The 19,583-nt window shown below is 38.5% G+C and overlaps 1 protein-coding gene across 1 annotated transcript in view; it reads right to left on the bottom strand.

Moving 5' to 3' along the window:
- Positions 1-2,688: 2,688 nt before the first annotated feature.
- The window catches only part of LOC116145884, a 37,690-nt gene continuing 20,795 nt past the window's right edge, over positions 2,689-19,583 (bottom strand). Inside the window, exons 5-13 of the mRNA XM_031431319.1 lie at positions 7,030-7,156; positions 5,705-5,831; positions 5,430-5,480; positions 4,818-4,955; positions 4,659-4,731; positions 4,414-4,551; positions 4,286-4,327; positions 3,767-4,194; positions 2,689-3,416 (exon numbers count right to left, since the gene is read on the bottom strand). Of these exons, the coding sequence (XP_031287179.1) occupies positions 2,835-3,416; positions 3,767-4,194; positions 4,286-4,327; positions 4,414-4,551; positions 4,659-4,731; positions 4,818-4,955; positions 5,430-5,480; positions 5,705-5,831; positions 7,030-7,156 (1,706 nt within the window). The 3' untranslated portion in view covers positions 2,689-2,834. The remainder of the gene's footprint in view (positions 3,417-3,766; positions 4,195-4,285; positions 4,328-4,413; positions 4,552-4,658; positions 4,732-4,817; positions 4,956-5,429; positions 5,481-5,704; positions 5,832-7,029; positions 7,157-19,583) is intronic.

The following is a 19,583-nucleotide window of genomic DNA, read 5'->3' as shown; positions in this document are numbered from 1 at the left end:
GACGTGTTGAGTAATAGAGATGAAAATCAGGGTATGTGCGGGGCTTAAGTTGACCAGTTTGTGATCTAGTGACAACGTGAAAAGAAGGGGCTGCACCGGTAGGAGCAGTAGGTGGGGGCTCAAGGATGTTGCTCGGAGAAGAGGAAATAGGAGAGGCAATGTCTGGTAGAGTGTCTGGTGGAATGGAGAAGTCATGGTCAGTAGGAATTATAGGAGTAGTGTGGGGTGGTGAAATTGAAGTGGAAGGACAAGATGAGGGAAAAATGTGTAAAGGTGGAAAAGGAAGTAAGGGTGGAGAATTACCTGTTGAGGGAACGCTGCTGCTAGAGTCCATGATAAGAGATTGTACACAAGCAGGGAACACTACCTCATCAAAGATCACATTTCTGGAAATATACACACGTCGGGAGGAAGGATCATAGCATCGAAATCCCTTCTGATTAGAACAATAACCAATGAAAATGCATGGTGTGCTACGGTACGAGAGTTTATTAGGCATGTAAGGTCGAAGACATGGAAAGCATTGACACCCAAAGGAACAAAAATAACTAAAATCTGGAGGAAGATGAAATAGACATTCAAAGGGTGAAGAAAAATTAAGAACTTTAGTGGGCAATCGTTTAATGATAAAAATTGAAGTTAAGAAAGCATCAACCCAAAATTTCTTAGGTAAGCCAGATTGCGCAAGGAAAGTGAGTCCCATTTCAACTATATGATGATGTTTCCTCTCGGCAAGACCGTTGTGTTGAGAGGTATGCGGACAAGAGAGCTGATGAAAGATCCCATTATTACTCAGAAATTGTTTAAAAATGGTGGAACAGTATTCGCCACCATTGTCACTTTGTAATCGCTTAATGGGATAACTAAATTGCTTTTCTACTAAAATTTTGAATTTGACAAACGGAGCATAAACATCTGATTTATTAGAAATGGGATATAGCCAACAAAAGCGAGTAAAGTCATCAATAAAAATAACATAGTAGAGACAACCACTCAAAGATGGAGTGGAAGTGGACCAGACATTGGAATGAATTAACTCTAGAAGAGTAGTCGACTCTCGTGAGGAATTAGAAAATGGCAACTGCTTAGACTTACCTAGTTGACATGACACACAAATAGACTTTTTATTGAATGAATCACTAACAGGTAGAGAATAATTATGAATAACATTATGCAAAGTAGACAACAAAGGATGTCCCAAACGACCATGCCAAGTAGTGGTAGAGGTCTTGACCCCAACAGTCATGGAGAAAGCATGAAGTTTAGATGATGACAGCTATTGTAGGTTGATCGGGTGCAATCCTCTGTCACTGGGCCGCGAGATTATCAAACCTGCCCCATTACCTACGCCCATGGTATCAGTGCCTTCACAAGGCTGAGAAGTTGCCAAATTAGTCGCATCAGAAGTAACATGAATATTCGCACCACTATCAGCGTACCATTGATGCTGATTAATGTAGGTGGTATTGGCCTCAGCAACCATAGCAGCTGATTCGGTTGGAGGATGATGTCCCTAAAAAGAATAATTCATGCGATTAAAGCAATCCAGTGCCTGATGTCCCTCTCGTTTGCAAATTTGACATGGAGATCAAGAGTGAGACGCAGAAGGAGCAGGTGGAGCCAAAGAAGGGGACGGAAAATGAGGTAGGGGCTGCCGAAATGGTGAAGAGTTGGTCCTCGAGCCTTTAGATGCTCCCGTGAAGCGAGACTTGTTGTTGTTGTTGTTGCGAGATCTTTGCTTAGACCAAGGTTTGTGGGAGTAGAGAGCAAATGAGCCTGCTTCGGGCTGAATAGATTGATTATGAAAATTTTGCATTAGATCATAATTCAGCAACTCTGCATGAAAATCCGAAAATGGCATAAATTTCTCCTTAGCAAGGAGCATATACATTGTGACAAAAGAATGAAAGGAAGAGTTGAGGCCATTGAGAACAGATAGAATTAAATTTGAATCATCAATGGGTTTCCCAACAGCAGCTAATTCATCAGCAAGAGACTTAACTTCATCCAAGAAACTTTGGCAAGACATAGAGCCTTGCTGTAAAGATTGTAACTTTCTCTTGATAAGAGAAATACGAGAGGTTGAGGGCACTGCAAAACGTGCGCCAAGGGCTTGCCAAGCAAGCTGAGAAGTCTCAAGGCCATAAATAGTGGAAACCACCACCAGAGGCAAGGAAGAAACAATCCAGCCAAGTACCGTTTGGTCCTTAAACTGCCAGACCACGTAAGCAGAGTTAAGAATACCTTCGGCCCTTTGTTCATCACTAGAAAATTGAGGAGGACACGGTTCATAACCATCAACGATTCCCATGAGACCATAGCTCCAAAACAGAGGAACCAATTGAGCACTCCAGGCAAGGAAGTTAGTTCCATCAAGTTTGATGGAGATAACTTGAGCTGGAAGATGAAATGCAGCGAAAGAGGATGAAGGATTAGCAGCCATATGATCGATTGTAGCGTGAGCTATAGAAAAGTCTGATACCATGAAAGAAACCAAAATTGTTCTGGAAAAACTTACCAGATACAGAGTATATGCATATATTTATACCAGAGTAAATACATTCAGATGAGATCAAAACCTCAGAAAATCTAAGGTTGTTACAAGTGATAAACATAGATTACAAACATTCAAATCTAAGGTTGTTACAAGAGATAAACGTATGTTACAAACATTCAAATATAAGATAGATGAAATGCAACTCACTGGTCTAACGGAAACGCAGCTCACTGACTTGGCTTTGAGTTTTCTTGAATATTTGAATGATCATCATTGTTATCACTAACAGCTATTGCCAGTGTGACACCCTGAATTTATTTATTTATTAGGGGTTATGTCAAATGCTTGGTCTGTAAGTGGAAAAGAAAATTTCAACCAAGAGAGGAAATTGCAACATGGCAAATAAGGTCACTGGAAGGCATCCAAGTACTGAAATTGGAATGACAGTCCAATTCCATGAATGAGAAACAAATGTGTAAATGGTTGCACCAAATGCTACCATCATGCTTGCAATGGAAAAGAATAGCGTGATGAGGCCGATGATTAACTTCGTTGGCAATGACACTAAAAAGTCGTCTTCTGAGTAACGTGAAGTGAGGATTGCCAAGAACATCACCACTGAAGCCGTGGAAGAAAAGAGTGCAAGCGCATCTGATGTGACAAAGACTATGAAAGCCGTGTCATGCAAGAAATTGGGTATCCCATCATTGTTGTTGTCACCTGGTACGGTGAAAGCTGTTGTAAAAACTACAGTTATTATCAATGCGGCTACAACACTGCATGATTTAGCAGTTCCTTTCATCCAATTTTCACCTTCTTTAACCAATTGCTTGTGTTCTTCGGTAAAGACTTCTCTAGGAGTTTTCTTTTTCTTATTTTGTTGCTCTTGAAGGGATGGATGGACATAACTTTCCACAGCCTGAAGATAAAACCTTAGCTAGCATAAGCATGAGAAGTAATAAATTTGATTCTCAAACAAAAAATCTCCAATATTTATACAAGAATTAAATGTTATAAAAAAAAATTATTAACAAGGCCAAAAAAAATAAAGGAAACTTTAGAGTTAGAGTAAAAATCATATATAGGCCAGATTTCTAAATCTCTTGCACATGAAATTATAAATTTATAATCCTATATGTGAAATGAAAGTACCGCCGTTGTTGGATGTAAGATCAAGGCATAGAGGCAGGAATAAAATAATCATTTGAAGTCAATAAATTGTATATATATATATATATATATATATATATTGCAGGATTGTATATTCACCTTGAACCATTGTATCTCTCTCTGCATTTGCAATGCTGCACCGGAGACTTGACTCGAAGCTGCCAACTTTCCAGCTAAATGCAAGAGGTTGTCCCTTTTTCCACCTTTGTTGACCGCTTTCCAGGTTGATAATTTAAAAATTTTCCTTTCTTTTATAATTTTAAAAATCTTTTCTTGGTGATGTGAAATTGCCAGATGCAGTACACCGTAATCATTATCTTTGTAGCAGTAGGTATAGAAATAAGCATTTAGAATTTCATTGACAATCTCGCAAATCCCAAGTTTTGTAGCTTCAGCAAATGGCGACGAGAAAGTTGCAACGGCTTCTTTACCATTCCACGTAACGTCATTGTGACACAAGATTCTAACAATTGTAAGGGTCTGTGTATGTGTCAACTTTATATCGCGAATGTTTTTGATGTCTGGGACTGCAATTAAACAACTCAAGTCAATGAAACAAGATAAAGAATTACTTCAACATACTCCATTTAATTAAGAGAATTGTTCAATGCCAATTACCTAGCAGCATGAAGACATGCCAGATCATTTGGCGCAAAGCACCTGTGTTATACAAAGAAGTACTATTATAAATTGTATTGGTTTGTAGAACATAGATAGATAGATAGATAGATAGGAGGTGTACAAACCAAATGAAGCATAGATTATTTGACGAATAGGGACAAAATATTTGGATTCTTTGAATTCATCTGAACACTTAACCGCGTTTTCTATGTCCCCAGTATTACTTTCATTGTGAGGAACATATTCCTCTTGCAGAGGAATCCCTGCAGAGATAGGCAACAACAAGAAGAGCATGTGAATATAACAGATGCGTTTAACTGAATCTATAAGGCATGAGAATTAAATACAGAGGAAGAATGTTGTTACTAACAATCATAGATCAAGCCTCTCCAAAACCCAAGGCGATTCCTACCCGCACTTTTAAAAGCTAGAGGTTTACCAGCCTAACTTTATCTAAACCATATCACAAACAAGAAAAGTCGAAACGATCAATATTTATCAGTAACACCTTTATCGTCATCCAAAAGACCTTTGTTTTGGCCAGAAGAACGAATTCTCCTTTGGCCATAGTCGCGGCATCATGAAGTGGAAGATAACCCTCCCCTTTAGTCCTTACGTTCTTGAACTTCTGGGTACCTAAGTTAAAAGTGTTGTTGAGAATTTGTAACTAAAACAAAAAAAAGGACAAACCGAGGAAAGAAAGAAATGCTGATATTGTTTCACGGAAAAAACTGTGTTCTTTTCTAGTTTGAAGAAGATGAAAGCCAACTATTATATAGTTGGTGAAAACACATCCGAAACGCAACGTTTTGGAACATACATCATTCTTAAAAAACGCTGCGTTCTGAAGGTTTGGATTATTACAAAGTAAAAGTCCGTTCCTTACACGAGTATAGATTCACGCCTATTTTCAACCGATACAGGACACGCTTCTCACTATATAATATTCCATCTCAAACAGAGCTTATCTTCAACATCAAAACAATTCTTCTAGTTATATCTAATATTCCCTCTAAAACATAACTTCTCGTCAACCATCAAAAACACTTCTCTACATTATATCTATATCTCTCAAAACATACTTCTTTTCAACCATCCAGTACAACTCTCTCCACTTAAATCTAATATTCTGTCAACATACCAAAATTCCGATGGTTGCATTATTTTCTGCACCACCAAAACGCATACAAATCTGCAACATTTACTGCGACATCATCAATATTGAGCTACTGCTTATTTTTCTTGCACCCGCAACAAAAAGAATCTGCATCAATCCAAAAACTGCATTAAAAAAACCTTCTGAACTAACAAACACCACAACTAGCTGACTGCTACATTACTTTTACATCATCACAAATTCTGCGAATCAATCCAACAACTTCATAAAACTCGGTATAAAAACCCACAACAACTGACTTGCACATTCTTTTCCATCTCAAAATCTGCATCAATCCAAAACACGGCATAAAAATTCGCATTAACAACACCCACAACAAGATCTGCTGAACCATTCTGCATCCTCACATCACGCTCCATAAAATTTCTGCATTATTAACACCATGACAGTAGTTTTGGCTGGACCATTTCTGCATCACCAACTCAAGGTGCCATAAAAAATCTTCGCATAAGAAACACCATCACAAGTAAGTCAGGCATTTATTCTCCTATGCTCCAACAAAAATTCAATTTCTGTAGTGTTTTACTCATTTTGTAATCAGCATTATTCTCCTATGCTCCAGACAAAAAAATTCAGTTTCTGCAGTGTTCTACTTCATTCAGATGCAGCATTACATTCATCATTTCTGATCAACTTTTTCTGTAATGTTTCTCTGCATTCAGCTTCAGCATACAATTCATCAGTTTTCTAATCAACTTGGCAGTGTTCCACAACAGGTAAGGATATAGCTTACATTAACTTTGCCCTTAAAAATTAAATCTTGCTCAGATAACGGCTGTTAGGAATATCGCCTTTGGGTACTAGGAAGAAACAAACTTGCACGCTACAACCTTCTTTGCAACCAGTGCTCACCACAGAGTGACATCAATTCTGTGTGCGTAGTAAGTGCATGAAAAACAGGATTGAGGAGAGAGCCCTGCACTCTATTATCGCATAGATCACAGGAGATGATACTATTAACACTCAATTCTGAATAAGTGCTGTATCCAAAACAACTTCTGTGGCAGCTGACTGAGTGTCTATACTCACTTCGTGGATGAGAGTGATATCTTTTCTGCTTTTTGACTCCATTGAACAAGATGTTACCAAGGAAGATGGCATAGCACTAGGAGCATCCGGTCATTAATATCACTGAGCCCCCCAGTCAGCATTAGAATAAGCGTCAGTGCCAGAGGTGGATGTTTTGTGAAACTGCAGACCATAAATTCAGAGCACTTGAATGTAACGCAAACCTTTTTGCATGCTACCCAAGTGTGATAGTGATGCTGAAAGAAATGACGTACTTATCCCGTGAAGGCTAAGTAGGTTCAAGACAACGTTAGGTATTGTAATCCTCCAATAATGGCTTTCTATAAAAGGTAGGTGATCAAACAACTTCCCTCCTCTTTGTGAGGGAGTGCCAATGGCCATTGGGGGTTTGAAACAGGATTACAATTCCATATTTTTCCTTTCCAAGCAGATCTTATGCATATTTTGGACTGAGTAAGAGAGACCAGAAGCATTTATGCAACTGCGAATCCAAGGAAAAAATGAATTGGACCATCACCTTCAATGCAACACTTACTGTTCAAGTCGAATTACGTTAGTTAGATCAGGAGGCATTTCAGTGACTAAAATATCGTCAACATACACCAATAGATACACTAAAACTGATCCAGCATTGTAAAAGAACAAACTCACATCAGAAGGTGCTGTTTTTAAATCCCCAAGACAGAAGGGTATTCAATTTATCAAACTAGCCCTAGGGGTGTGAATTTCGACCATATAATGCCTTTCTAAGTTGCATACTTGTGGAGGATGAGTAGAGGAGAAGAAAAACCCTCCAGGAGGCATCATAACCACGTGTTCATAGATCCCCATTTAAAAATGCGTGTTCATCGAATGATGAATTATCCAGCTGCGATGGACTGCCAAAGTGAACATTATTCGAATGTAGCAGCAAACCTGGACATGGCAGAAAAACTTCAAAGGAGTCAGCCCGGGGGTTTTTGTTGAAACCCTTAGCCACCAGCCTAGCTTTATACTTCTGTAAGGTACTATACGCATTGAGCTTAGTTAAAAATCCACTTGCAGCCCACTATGTGCATCCCGTCCTCATACGGAACCAAATTCCCAGGTCGTGGTTAGTCAAGGAGAGCTTGAATTCCTTCTCCATGCAGTCTTCAATTCGGGATAGATAATGCCTTTTAACCTGGGAGGTTCTTTAAGAATTGTCGTGAGTAGGGAGAGGGCTTTAGCTAATGACTAGACATTTTTGGATTTAAGCGTGTGACCATAGGATGTTATTGGCAGTAGAACAAACATATTTGTGCTGTTTATGGGCAGTATTACTTTCCGAGTAATACCATTTGAGAAGCTAAGATATTATCTTGAGGAGGTCAAACTGAAGGCTGTATAGAGACACCGCATCATGTTATTGGACTGCAGTAGGTAAATATGCCAATGTATCCTGGTTGTTAGATCTACTGGAAGACCTGTTCTTAATTATTGAGGAGGTCAGAACTAAAGCTGATAGAGGACACTCGCCTCATGTATTGGAACTGCAGTAGTAAAATATGCAGTTGTATCCTAGTTGTTAGATCTACGGGAAGGCCCTGTTTTATATTCACACTCTGCTAGTACAACCTAGATATTCCTGTAGATAATCTGCAGTAGCAGTTGTGTACCATTTTTTTTAGAGAAGCTTTTGTCTGACAAGGAATGAACGCCAGATGTTGATCTGGAAGGAACTAAAAAAAGATCTGAATTGAACAGAACCAGAAAAAAAAAAAAAAAAAAAAACCAGAAGTTTCAGCCAGAAAAACCAGGACTTAAAGGGAAACTCTCTTCATTAAATTTCCCTTGTTTTGCCAACAAAAATTTCGCCCAGACTTTGACATACACTTATGCCTTTGTGAGAAGAACTAAACCTAATAACTATGTACGTTCAGTATGAAATGAGAGTTTGTGAGTTGTTGTAAGTCTGAGATATGAAAGCAACGCATCCGAAGACTCTAGATCATGGTAATTAGGTTCTTGTTGTATTAAAATAGGAGAGGAGATACAAACTCACAGGACATGGAAGGAGTTGTTAAGAAGATATACTGCGTAGAGAAGGGCCAGCCACCAAAAATTGAGGGGCATAATGAGCATGAGCTAGCAGACGAGAGTAAAAAACCTCAGTGCAGGAACTTGTGCCTTCTTTCTATTCTTCCATTATGCTGGTGTAAATAGGGGCAGGGGTGCCTGAACATTTATACCAGGTTGACTGAGATACTTAGAAACGACGAAAATTCCCCAACCCAACAGTTTGGTAAGATTTTAATCCTGTACTAATCTGTTTCTCTACAAATGTGTGAAAACTGAATAAACACTCAAGGCCAGACTTGACTTCTAGGGGATTAAATCAAGTAAATCTGCTGAAATAATCCAAAAAGAGGAGGTAGAACGATACCTTCTCTGGAAATATGGGACAGGCCCCCACAAATAGTTTTGGTTAGAATGTACTAACTCCAAAGGGCCTTGCTCGGGAATAAGAAGTAGGAAAACTGCATTGCTTTAACTGTTCCAAAAACCAAACAGCTTCACAAAAAGACTCTGCGTTGTAATCAGAAGCAAATGGTGTTACATGCCATTTTATTTAATACAACTGGTAAAGGACTTAGCACTAGGTGCCAAGACGAACTGCCACAGTAATGAAAAAAGCAGATACATTACAGACACATTGCAACGCAAAAACTTATGTGATAAAAAAAGAAGTACAAAGACTATTGACATTGAAGGGAAGATGTTCTGTTTATCACTGTGAGAGCATTGGAGGGGCCAGGATACCACTAGAACAGAACTGTCAGTAGGAACACCAGCAAGTAGGAGAAGGAAATCCAACTGGTACAGGCCATCATTCTGACTATACCTTGAGAAGTATCAAGTTGCTGCTTCTATCCTTTATCACACAATGATCCGAAAGAACTCTACTAATCACATATTATTCTTGTTATTTTGGGATATACTCAATAAGTTCGTGGCAATTTTTGGAACACATAAATGTTGCGAAGAGCCACAAGTTGTTTGAGTTAAGTGAGGGAAGTAACAATGTACCGTATGAGTGATCTACAAAAGAGTCCCATTGCCACTGAACCTTGGACCCTCCTTGATAAGGGTTCTAAGCAACATATTGATGATTTCAGAAACCATGTGATTGGAGGCTGCTGAGGTCCATGTAGAGGATGGATTCCTTCCAGTTTGTGGGGTGGCCATTGAGAACCTGAGGTTAGTTCACATCAAGATTCCAGCATGATAGCATAGACATTATTCACTGGAGACGCAACACGATGGTGCTGATATTGATTAATCCTTGAGGAAGATAGGGTGGTATTAACAGATCCAGCTTGAAACTGATTTCATAGAGGACCACCATTAAGACGTGTAATCATGATGAGCTCAACACTCATATGGAAAGATTATCCTAAACATTGTGCCAGTAAACAGAGCTTCGTGCTGGTGCGATTCAGGGGATGCTACTGAAAACGGTGAATGAGTTGAAACCAGGACTAGAATAGATTAATTATGTCCTTGCAGTAGGAAATACCAGCTCGTAGGGGAACCCCTGATAATCATGATCAAATATGTGGTAGAAATGACGAGCGAATGTCCCGGCTTTCCACAGACTGGCACATAACCGTTGCTTAGTATACCGAGTCTCTGTCTCGGCCTCTAACAAACGGCACAAAACCACGAGGGAACTTGTGCGAGGACAAAACCATAAGGAGAACCTTGTGGTCCAGATTATAGGCCATTCTGTCATACTCAGATCTATCCTTCCTCTTGATTTAGTCCTGGAACTCCATTGAAATGTTGAGAGTAATTTCCAGTTCCAAATTAAACATCTGAGAGAGTTTTGTTTGGTGAGTCGTCATTTCCTGCTTGGAAAATAGACTTTGCTGTTGAGTTATCCCACCTGGCGGAGTGATTAACACACCCTCCTGAACTAGTTTGAGTAATAGTGGTTAGGTCCTCAACTGTGCCACTGTTAGACCCATCTAAAGCAAGATGACATCTGTTCGTTGGGAAGTTTGTAATGCATGTGACTATTTTCCAAAGCCATTTCATGCTGATGAAAGTAGAAATTGTGATTCGTGAAAATTCGTCGGACTCACATTAGAACAAGATGGCACACTGCATCATACTAGAGCCTAACCCATTCCATATGTATAACAGGGCAATCTTCATCACTAATGTGTATCCACTATAATTAATTCATCGCCTAATGCGTCATTGTAAAATGTAATCATTCATACTTTGTGAGTCCTTTAGAACTTGGAATAGATTTCGAAGGTGAAGGGTTATGGCTGTTGAAACAGACTGAAAATGTAACTCAAGGTGTGCCAAATTCATATGCACTATTGCATTTTGACACATGTTAAACATGGATTCGGCAATGATCATAGAACCAAACTCACTAGGAATGATCTGTCTCGCTTCCAATTGAAATAATAGGGTTTGGTGTTTAATTGAATGTTCAGTACTTAACTTTCTACCATTACAAACAGAGGAGGGCAAGGATTCGCACCTAAATGAAGCTATCTAGCCGTGAGCAGGAGGGCTGTACAACTGAGAGCGCCAGTAGTGTATCTTCTATCGCTTACGAAAGATTTGGTAGTGAGGAGTGACCTGTAAAACTTGAGATCTGCATACTGACCTGCGCTGTATCAATCTGGAAGAGTCGGAAGGGATTCAAGTTCACATTCGACATTGACGTTGCGTTTGAATGTGGATGTTACAAAGAAAACTTCCGTTCTTAAACTATTACAGATTCCGCCTATTTAACATACAGGATCCCTTTCTACGCTATATTAATATTCCCTCTCAAACAGAGTTCCTCAACCATCCAAACACTCTTCTATGTTATATCTAATATTCCCTCAAACATAACTTCTCTTCAACCACCAAAACACTTCTTCACAATATCTATACTAAGGACATCTCTTGCAGCGTTTTCATGCCATATAGATAGCATGGGATATACAGATAGGCCAAACACTCCTCTCAAGTTTTGAAGTTCTTCTCCTTCGATCTTGAATGCAAGCTTCTTTATAATGAAGTGGGAGCACCTGATTTATTAATTATGTGAAAAATGGTATCCCAATTTCCGAAACAGTTTCAGTCAGCCCCAGGAGGTCTATCTACCAAATCTAGTAAAAGTATCCAATATGCTCCCATACAGCCTGTATAATGGCTTGAACCGAGCATTATCAGCTATTATCACCTCGGTCATTTTGTTCTCTTCATTCCAAATAAAATGTAGGAAAGGACTTTGAAATTTATTATAAATACCATGAAATTCAATTATCCAGTCACATCCTTTCCTTTCAGTACTGATTGATCACTTTCAGTTTTTTGTAAGATCAACTCGCTTCGTTCTACTAGTGGTTTTGTCTCCCTTTTTGCCAATCGAGTTATTGGGGTTGAACTTATCAGTTCTGTACTGTTTCCGTTCAACATAAACTAATTATGTACCACGAGAAAAAAATATGAATAGAAGTACTATCTATACAGAGTATTTAACTTACCATTCCCTTTCAATACTAATTCAGCACTCGTGACTTTCCGAAATTTCGTTATTTGATCATCACAATCGGTTTTCTTTATTTTGTGGTTTCATCTCCTTTTATTAACTGAACATGATCACTTTTTTTGTACTCTTTTCATTACTATAATTCCAAATTATGACACATGAGAAGAAAAAAAAAAAAAAAAAAAAAGAAGAAGAAGAAGTACTATCTATAACCTTTACTCTTTAATTTATGTGGTCCTTCAATCGATTCATCATTTTTTTTTTTATATTTTTTTAACCTTCTGCTTTCTTAGGATCAACTTGCTTTGTTTGAGTGGTCGTCTTCCTTAGCTAACTGAGTTATTGGATAGTAAAATGACTGCCTTTTTTTTCCTCTATACTTTTCAAAATTGTATATGTACTATGAGATAAAGTAGGAGGTGAAGTATACCTTATAGTTTTGAACTCACCTTTTCTTTCGTGTTGATTAGCACCTTCTTCCAATTTCCTTTCCATTAGGACATTTGTCTCTATCTCTCTGCGAACTAAATTTTTGGAACGTCAGATGATATCTCTTTCTGTCACTATCAATGCCAAATACTACACATGAGAGAAAAAATGAGGTAGAAGATTATGTATATCAAATTCCAAGTCCAAATGTTTACTGATAATGGAACCAAGCTGTAAAAACCAAATTATATAATAACTTACCTCTTCTCTTTTCATTTTCCAAATTTTCGGTGTTTTTTTTAGAGTCAGCTTGTTCGTTTGAGTGGTTTCAGTTCCCTTTTCTCTGACTGAGTTATTGGATGGTTGAACAGATTGCCTTCTTTAATCTTTCTGTTCACTATTAATTCTAAATATGTCATATGAGAATATTTTTGAGGTAATATCTATTAGTTTTTAACTTACCTTTCGCTTTGTTACTATTTCAGCACTTTTGGCTTTCAACATTCCCAATTGTTATTTCATCAGTATCGGCTTGCTTTATTGCGGGGTTTCATCTCTCTTTCACTAAACTGAAGAAACTGGATGGTTTGAACATATCCCCTTTTATACTCATTCCATCCACTGTTAATCAAATTATAAACACACGGGAAAAAAAAATTGGAGGTAAGAAGTATATCAAAACTGAACATTACCTTTGAGGTTGATTCATCCACTTTTGACTTCAAATTTTAATGATACTCTTCATCGATAACTTTGTCTTTGATAGTGTTGCGTCTCCACTTTACTAAATAGTTATTGATGATCTAAACGTTATCATCTTTTGTACTCTTTCATTCACTATTAATCCAAATTCTACAAATGAGAAAGGAAAAATAAAAGTAAGAAGAGAACAGAAATATTATGTATACAGAGTCTTTAACTTACTTATTGTTCACTATTAGTTCCAGCTTGGCTCAATTAAGTGGGTTCTTCGTCTCGCCCTTTTGTGCTTATTGAGTTATTGGCTAGGTTGAATATGAATGCCTTTTCTAGTTTTCCCGTCACTATTAATTCAAATATATTATGTATACATGATAATAAGTACTATGATATCTAGCTATCGAATGTAATATTGTTCTTGAAAGAAGATGATGAAACTATGCAAACATACACTTATTAGATCTCTTCTACTTACGCTTTACCTCTGTGCTGTCCCAGATTCATGAGCATTTTTTTGGCTCCAATTTCGTGTGTTCCTTTTATGGAATCAATGGCATCATCTCAGGATTTGCTCGGATTGGAAGATTTAAACAAGATCCATCTATTCACTCTTTCGCTTTATCAAAACTACAAACCGGTGACAATCAAATTATAAGATCAAGACAAACGAGCATATATCAGCGAGCTAACCACAAATGCCAATTTCTCAAAACACTCCTTAAAGAGTTCAGAGACAATGGCTCAACCACAAATGCTATGGATTTAGTTATAGGAAGAAGAATGATAGTATGTCACAGAGTAAAGACGCGTCAGTTTGAGCGAAAGCAAAGAAATTGGTACTTTTTATGAGAATCCTGAAAATTGAATCAATGACAAGAAGTAAAGGAAGTGAACGATACATGAAAAGACAAATAAAGCTGGAAATTAAAGAAAATAAGAATCGTAAGAAAAGATGAGACACAAAATTTGCGATGGAAAAAAAGGAAATGCTTTATGTTTGGGAGACCTACAGTGGGGGACTATAGTTCTAAATTTTTGACGAACGAGAAAAGGAAGGGACGATACAGTAAAAGCAAATAAACGTGAAAATTTGCTGAAGTTCCAAATAGAAAGAGAGAAGAAATGAAAACAGAGAAAGAGAGAAGAAGAAGCTGATTCGGGAACTGCGTTTGTGCTTATTTTGTTAAAAGAGAATACACTGTAGAGCACTTTATAGTGCTTGGTTTTACCAGAGTGTAACTGACTAACCATACATCTTAACTCTAGTAACAAACTAACTTAAGTACTAACAACTAGTTGTTATACAGATTTTATTTAACACTTGGTCTCAACCGAGACTGCAACTTGCTAGAGTCGCCACTTTCTGCACTTACCAACTTGCTGAAGTCGCACACTTATGCACTTTACCAACACTTCCCTCAAGGAGTGAAGCTTTGTTTGGACATTCTCATTTTACCAACATCTTCCCTCAAGCAAGACTGTCCCTTGCAAGGTGGAATTCTGCTATTTACCAACATCTCCCCTCAAACGAGACTGCATTTTTCTTGCTCTGCAGGTCTGGACCATTTTTTTTGTTTTTTTTTACTGAAATGTCGGACTGTATTTCTTGCTGAAATTGGAAGTTGAAAAAAAACTGGACTTGCTGGACTCATTTTTCTTACTGAAATTGGACTACACTTTCCTTGCTGGACTACATGTTTCTTGCTGAAAATTGAACTGCTTGTGGCAAAACTGAATGCACTAAGTTGACTTTTACAATATCGTCCTCAAACGCGACTACAGTACTTTAGACCGAAGGTGCTGAGGAGTATCCAGAAGCAGAATCAGTTAAGAGCAGTGAATGCAATAACACTGAAGCATTCTGAGAGGAACCAGAAGAATCAGTAAGAGCAGTGGGTGCAGTAACATGGAGTTATTTCTAGTAGCTCCAAATCTGGAAGTGGAGAGGATTTGGTGAAGATGTCAGCTGTTTGATGCTCAGGGGAACATATGAACTTTTACAAAGTTGGAGCAACTTGCTCTCTAATATAATGTGCATCTATTCAATGTGCTTAGTACGGGCAGGAAAACAGGGTTGGATGCAAGAGAGCTGTGCACTCTGATTATCACACACAGATTACCGAATTTTAGAGAGAGTGTAACCCATTTCAGAGAACAAGTTTGAAACCACGCTAGCTCATTGCCACCTTGGGCAAGGTGTCTTACTGTATTTTGCAGCTCGGTAGAGGACAGTGAAACAACTCCCTTTGGTTATGTCCGAGCTCCATTGCAACAAATTGGAACCAAGGGAACACACAAACACCCATTTGTGGATCTGCGACTCTTGGATGTCTACTGCCCAATCAGCATAGTGAAACATTCTAAATTGAAATCTGAGATTTTGCTGAACTGAATGCCAAAGTTGATAGTGCCTTTAAGGTTCATAGTGTCTCTTGCAAGCTTGCCAATGTAGCTGAGTTGGGCTGTTAAGAATTGGCTAAGATTGTTGAGTGAGGAGGCTATTTAAGGTCTTGATAATGTGAGGTATTGGAGAGATCCAATGGTACTCTATAAAGGGCTGGTTTTCAAACAGGCACTATCCTCAAGGTGAGTTTGCTCCTATGGCCATTGGGTTGAACATGGATTTGATCCACTATTACCATTTGACAAGAAGATCATGAGCATACTTAGCCCTGACTCATATGCAAACCGATGCATTTCGATGAACCTCAAAACCAGGAAGTATTTGAGAGATCCCAAGGTTTTCAAAGCAAAATCACATTCAGCTTGTGATAATCTCATGAACAAAAGTAGCATCAGGACCTGTCAAAGATATCATCTATGTAGACAATAACATACATGACTTGACCATTTTTCCTGTATATGAAGAGACTCGAATCGGCCACAGAAGTCACAAAACCCATTCAGAAAAGCATTTTAAGCTTATCAACAGGCCGGGGAGCCTATTTGAGGCCATAAAGAGCTTTGACCAGTGTTTGCATACAGAAAGGAGCTTTAGATCAAAAAACCTTGAGCTGAGACATATAGACTGTTTCACTAAGTTCTCCATTCAAGAACGCAATTATTGACGTCCACTTGTTGTATATCCCATCCATAAGACGACACCAAGCTCAAAAAACTCTGATGGTGATGATTTAATAAGGGCTGAAGGTTTCATGTAGTCATACCAGAGTTTGTTGGAAGCCTTAGCAACTAACCTGGTTTGTATCTCTGATAGACCCATCTAAGTTATTTTAATCCTGAACACCCACTTGCAGCCAACAATATCATCGTGAGACTCACTGATACAGTTCCCAAGGTTTGTTGGATAAGAAAGCAATGAACTATCTTCCATGGCAGCCTTCCAGAAGGATGAGAGAGAGCTTCAGTGGTATTGGGGGTCTTGGTGTGAAGGTGGGAACTGTTTGAGGTAAAGGTTACTAACATGAATAGGGCAGACTGTTTTAGATCTTGTAAGCATAGGATGAATGTTAGGAGGGTGAGATGAGGTTTAAGTGGAAGACAAACATAAAGATTGATAGTTTAGGAGGAGTTTGAGCTGTAGCAGGCTAGTTTCAAAGGGCAGGCGAGTCGTAAGGCGAATAGGACACAGAGGACTGATTGTGGAGTAGGTGAGTAGGTTGTGGTGGTGGGGAGGTTGAAGGATTTGGACTATGTATGTGTGAGTTGTAAGCTGGTGATTTTTTCGAATGTGAATCAGGCTAGGGGTAGAAGACCATGAAGTTCATGGGGCAAATCAAATGAAGTTGAACTTGTTCGTAAAGTGGACTGGCGTAATGTAGCTATAGTTGAATTATGTTGCTGACCGTGAAAGGGAACACAGAACCATAGACTGACCATACAGTGAACATAGATTGACCATGTGACTTACTTTGTGGATGTGGTTGAGTGAGGTAAGGAGAAAAAGTAGGCAGATGTAGGAGATAAAGGAATGGAAACTGATCAGCAACCAAAGTAGACATGTCATTAGAAACTTGAGAAAAGAAATTATCATGTAAGAAAGACAAGGATTTTGAGCAAAGGAAAACAATTTTCATCAAATTTGACACTAGAAATATTAAATCTTGCCATTGGAATCCAAAATTTGTATCCTTTGTGATAAGACTATATCCAACAAAGTGCCTTAGTAGTATGAAAATCAAACTTGTGAGCATTATAGGGTCTAATAAAGGGAATGCGTGCAAACAACCAAAGACTCTAAGATTGAATAATCTGGAATTTGTTAAACAACGCTTGGAATGGTGGACTGATTGGAAGAATTGGTGTACGGTAACTTTAGTAGAAAGGATGCTGTTTGAAAAGCCAAACCACTAGTGTTTTAAGGCATACTAGCTTGGGCTAACAATGTGAGACCTTGTTCAACTATTTGACGATGTTTCCTTTCCCACTCATCCATTTTGTTGGTGAGTGTAGGGACATGGTACGAAAAAGAATACCATGAGCAAGGAAGTAACAGGACTAGGCTGCGGTACTCACCACCCCAATAGTTTGGACAACTTTAGAGGGAGTACTGAACTGTCTTTCAACCAACTTATGGAATATTTAAAGATTCTTTGGGTTTCAAGATTTAACTTCTAAAGGAAACACAAGTGAACCTACTATAATCATCTAAAAAACTGGATGTAATACTTGAACTCCTTCAGGGATGGAACAGGGAGGGACCCCAAAGGTCTAATGGATAATTCAAGGTTTGGAAGCTCTAGAGCTAGATTTGGGAAAGGTGGACTGGTGCAGTGTTGCCAAATGGCATGCTGTGCAAAAATTAAGATGTCTTAACTTTGGGATTTATTTGCAGAGAAAGTAAAATTTTTGCAAGAATTTGTGGTATTGGGGTGACCAATCTTCTGTACCACAATAGTCACTAGTTTTTTCAGCTGGTAAAGCTTGGAACAATGCACTTTTTATTACAATAGTAGCTTCATACATGTGGTACAAAAGTAGGAACAGTATGTCAAACATTGTGATTATCAAAAGTTTTAGAACAGCTTCATTCATTGTCAGAATTGAAAACATACATGAATGAATGATGATAAGGGTTGTTTAGGCAGTAGTAAGAGTGCAAAGCTGAGCCTGAAGACTTTGAAGAAGCAAGAGGCAGATTTTGATGTTGAAAGAGAAGGAGACATGGAATTTGAAGTTGGGATAGGCAGCCTTAAGCTTCCTTGGAGAAGACAGTTTTGGATTGTTGCCTTTACCATAAACAATCAGCAAAAATTCAACTATAACATTATTCTCCTAGTAAAGTTAGATATGGCTTAACAAATTCTTAGTAATATGTGGCACACAAACACATTTTTGAGATACAGTGATCTGGAATTTTAGGATGGCAAGTAAAAGCAAGACTGTATATGAGATATAGGGAAAAGCTCACCGTTCCAACTTGGAGTGCTCATTGCGGTATAACTGGAGTTCAGAGTTAGCTGAGACAGGTGTGGTGTGACATGGTCTGTGGCACCAGAATCCAGTACCAAGAGGAGTCCTGAACTGGTGGATTGTGTGCAATATAGTGGTTTCCATGATACTTGATATTTTGGCGGTTGTGTTTAGATAGAAACACTTGATTATTAGTACTAGGTGTACCACCTGAGTTCCTGGATGTGATTGAGGCAGTCCCAAAAAGAAGCAGATGCATAGGAGAAATGGTTCTGAGAAGAATGTTGTGGTCAGTATAGAATAGGACGAAGTTGGGAACTAGGTGCAGTTGTTTGGAGCATTCATATGTCCAAGAGCAGTCTGTGGGAAATACTGAAACAGAAATTTGTTCCTTGAAACGATGCTTGAGGCTGGAAACAATGTTGGAGGTCTAGGATATTTTGCACAAAGTTGGTTCTGCCAAAGAAGCAACTTCCCCAGTAAAATTAACATCAATTGTGTATAGCATTCAGTGCCAAATGTCTAGTCTTACCATAGACTGACAAAAAAACTTCTCTACATGCTCCTCTGCCTCTGCTCTACCACCAGTAATTGGTGGATTAAAAATGATCTGTGGAGCAAATTGAGTGGTTCAGGAACAGACTTGGAGAAGGATACATTGATGTCTGAAAAGTAGGGGATTGACCAGCAAATGAAGGTGTCCATGGGTCTATCCAGATTGAGTTAAGTTATGTATGCTGATGATTTTTGTTGTCAGATGTGTGATACGTTTGCAAGATGAACTGAACTTCCATGAAACTCATTATTGATGACGAGTCATCATGAGATTTGCTTTCTCTAACTTGAGCTCAAACTTTTGTAAGATTATTTGAGTTTCTGTACTGTAAGTGGATCAAGCTTAGACTCAGGGGTGTGTAAAGTGACAACCACGCATCATATTGATGAGACCATCCAGAATGTAGTTATCAACAATTTTCATCAGTAATGTGTATCCCATTTGCTGTCAAATTCTCAGCAGCTTTTCATTTTGACAAATATTCATGGATACTTGAGGTTTTCTTTTT

The sequence above is a fragment of the Pistacia vera genome, unplaced genomic scaffold (assembly GCF_008641045.1).
Source record: "Pistacia vera cultivar Batoury unplaced genomic scaffold, PisVer_v2 Contig469, whole genome shotgun sequence".
Classification (NCBI taxonomy): domain Eukaryota; kingdom Viridiplantae; phylum Streptophyta; class Magnoliopsida; order Sapindales; family Anacardiaceae; genus Pistacia; species Pistacia vera.
Note: the sequence above shows the minus strand (reverse complement) of the source record. Positions and strands in the feature narration are given on the sequence as shown.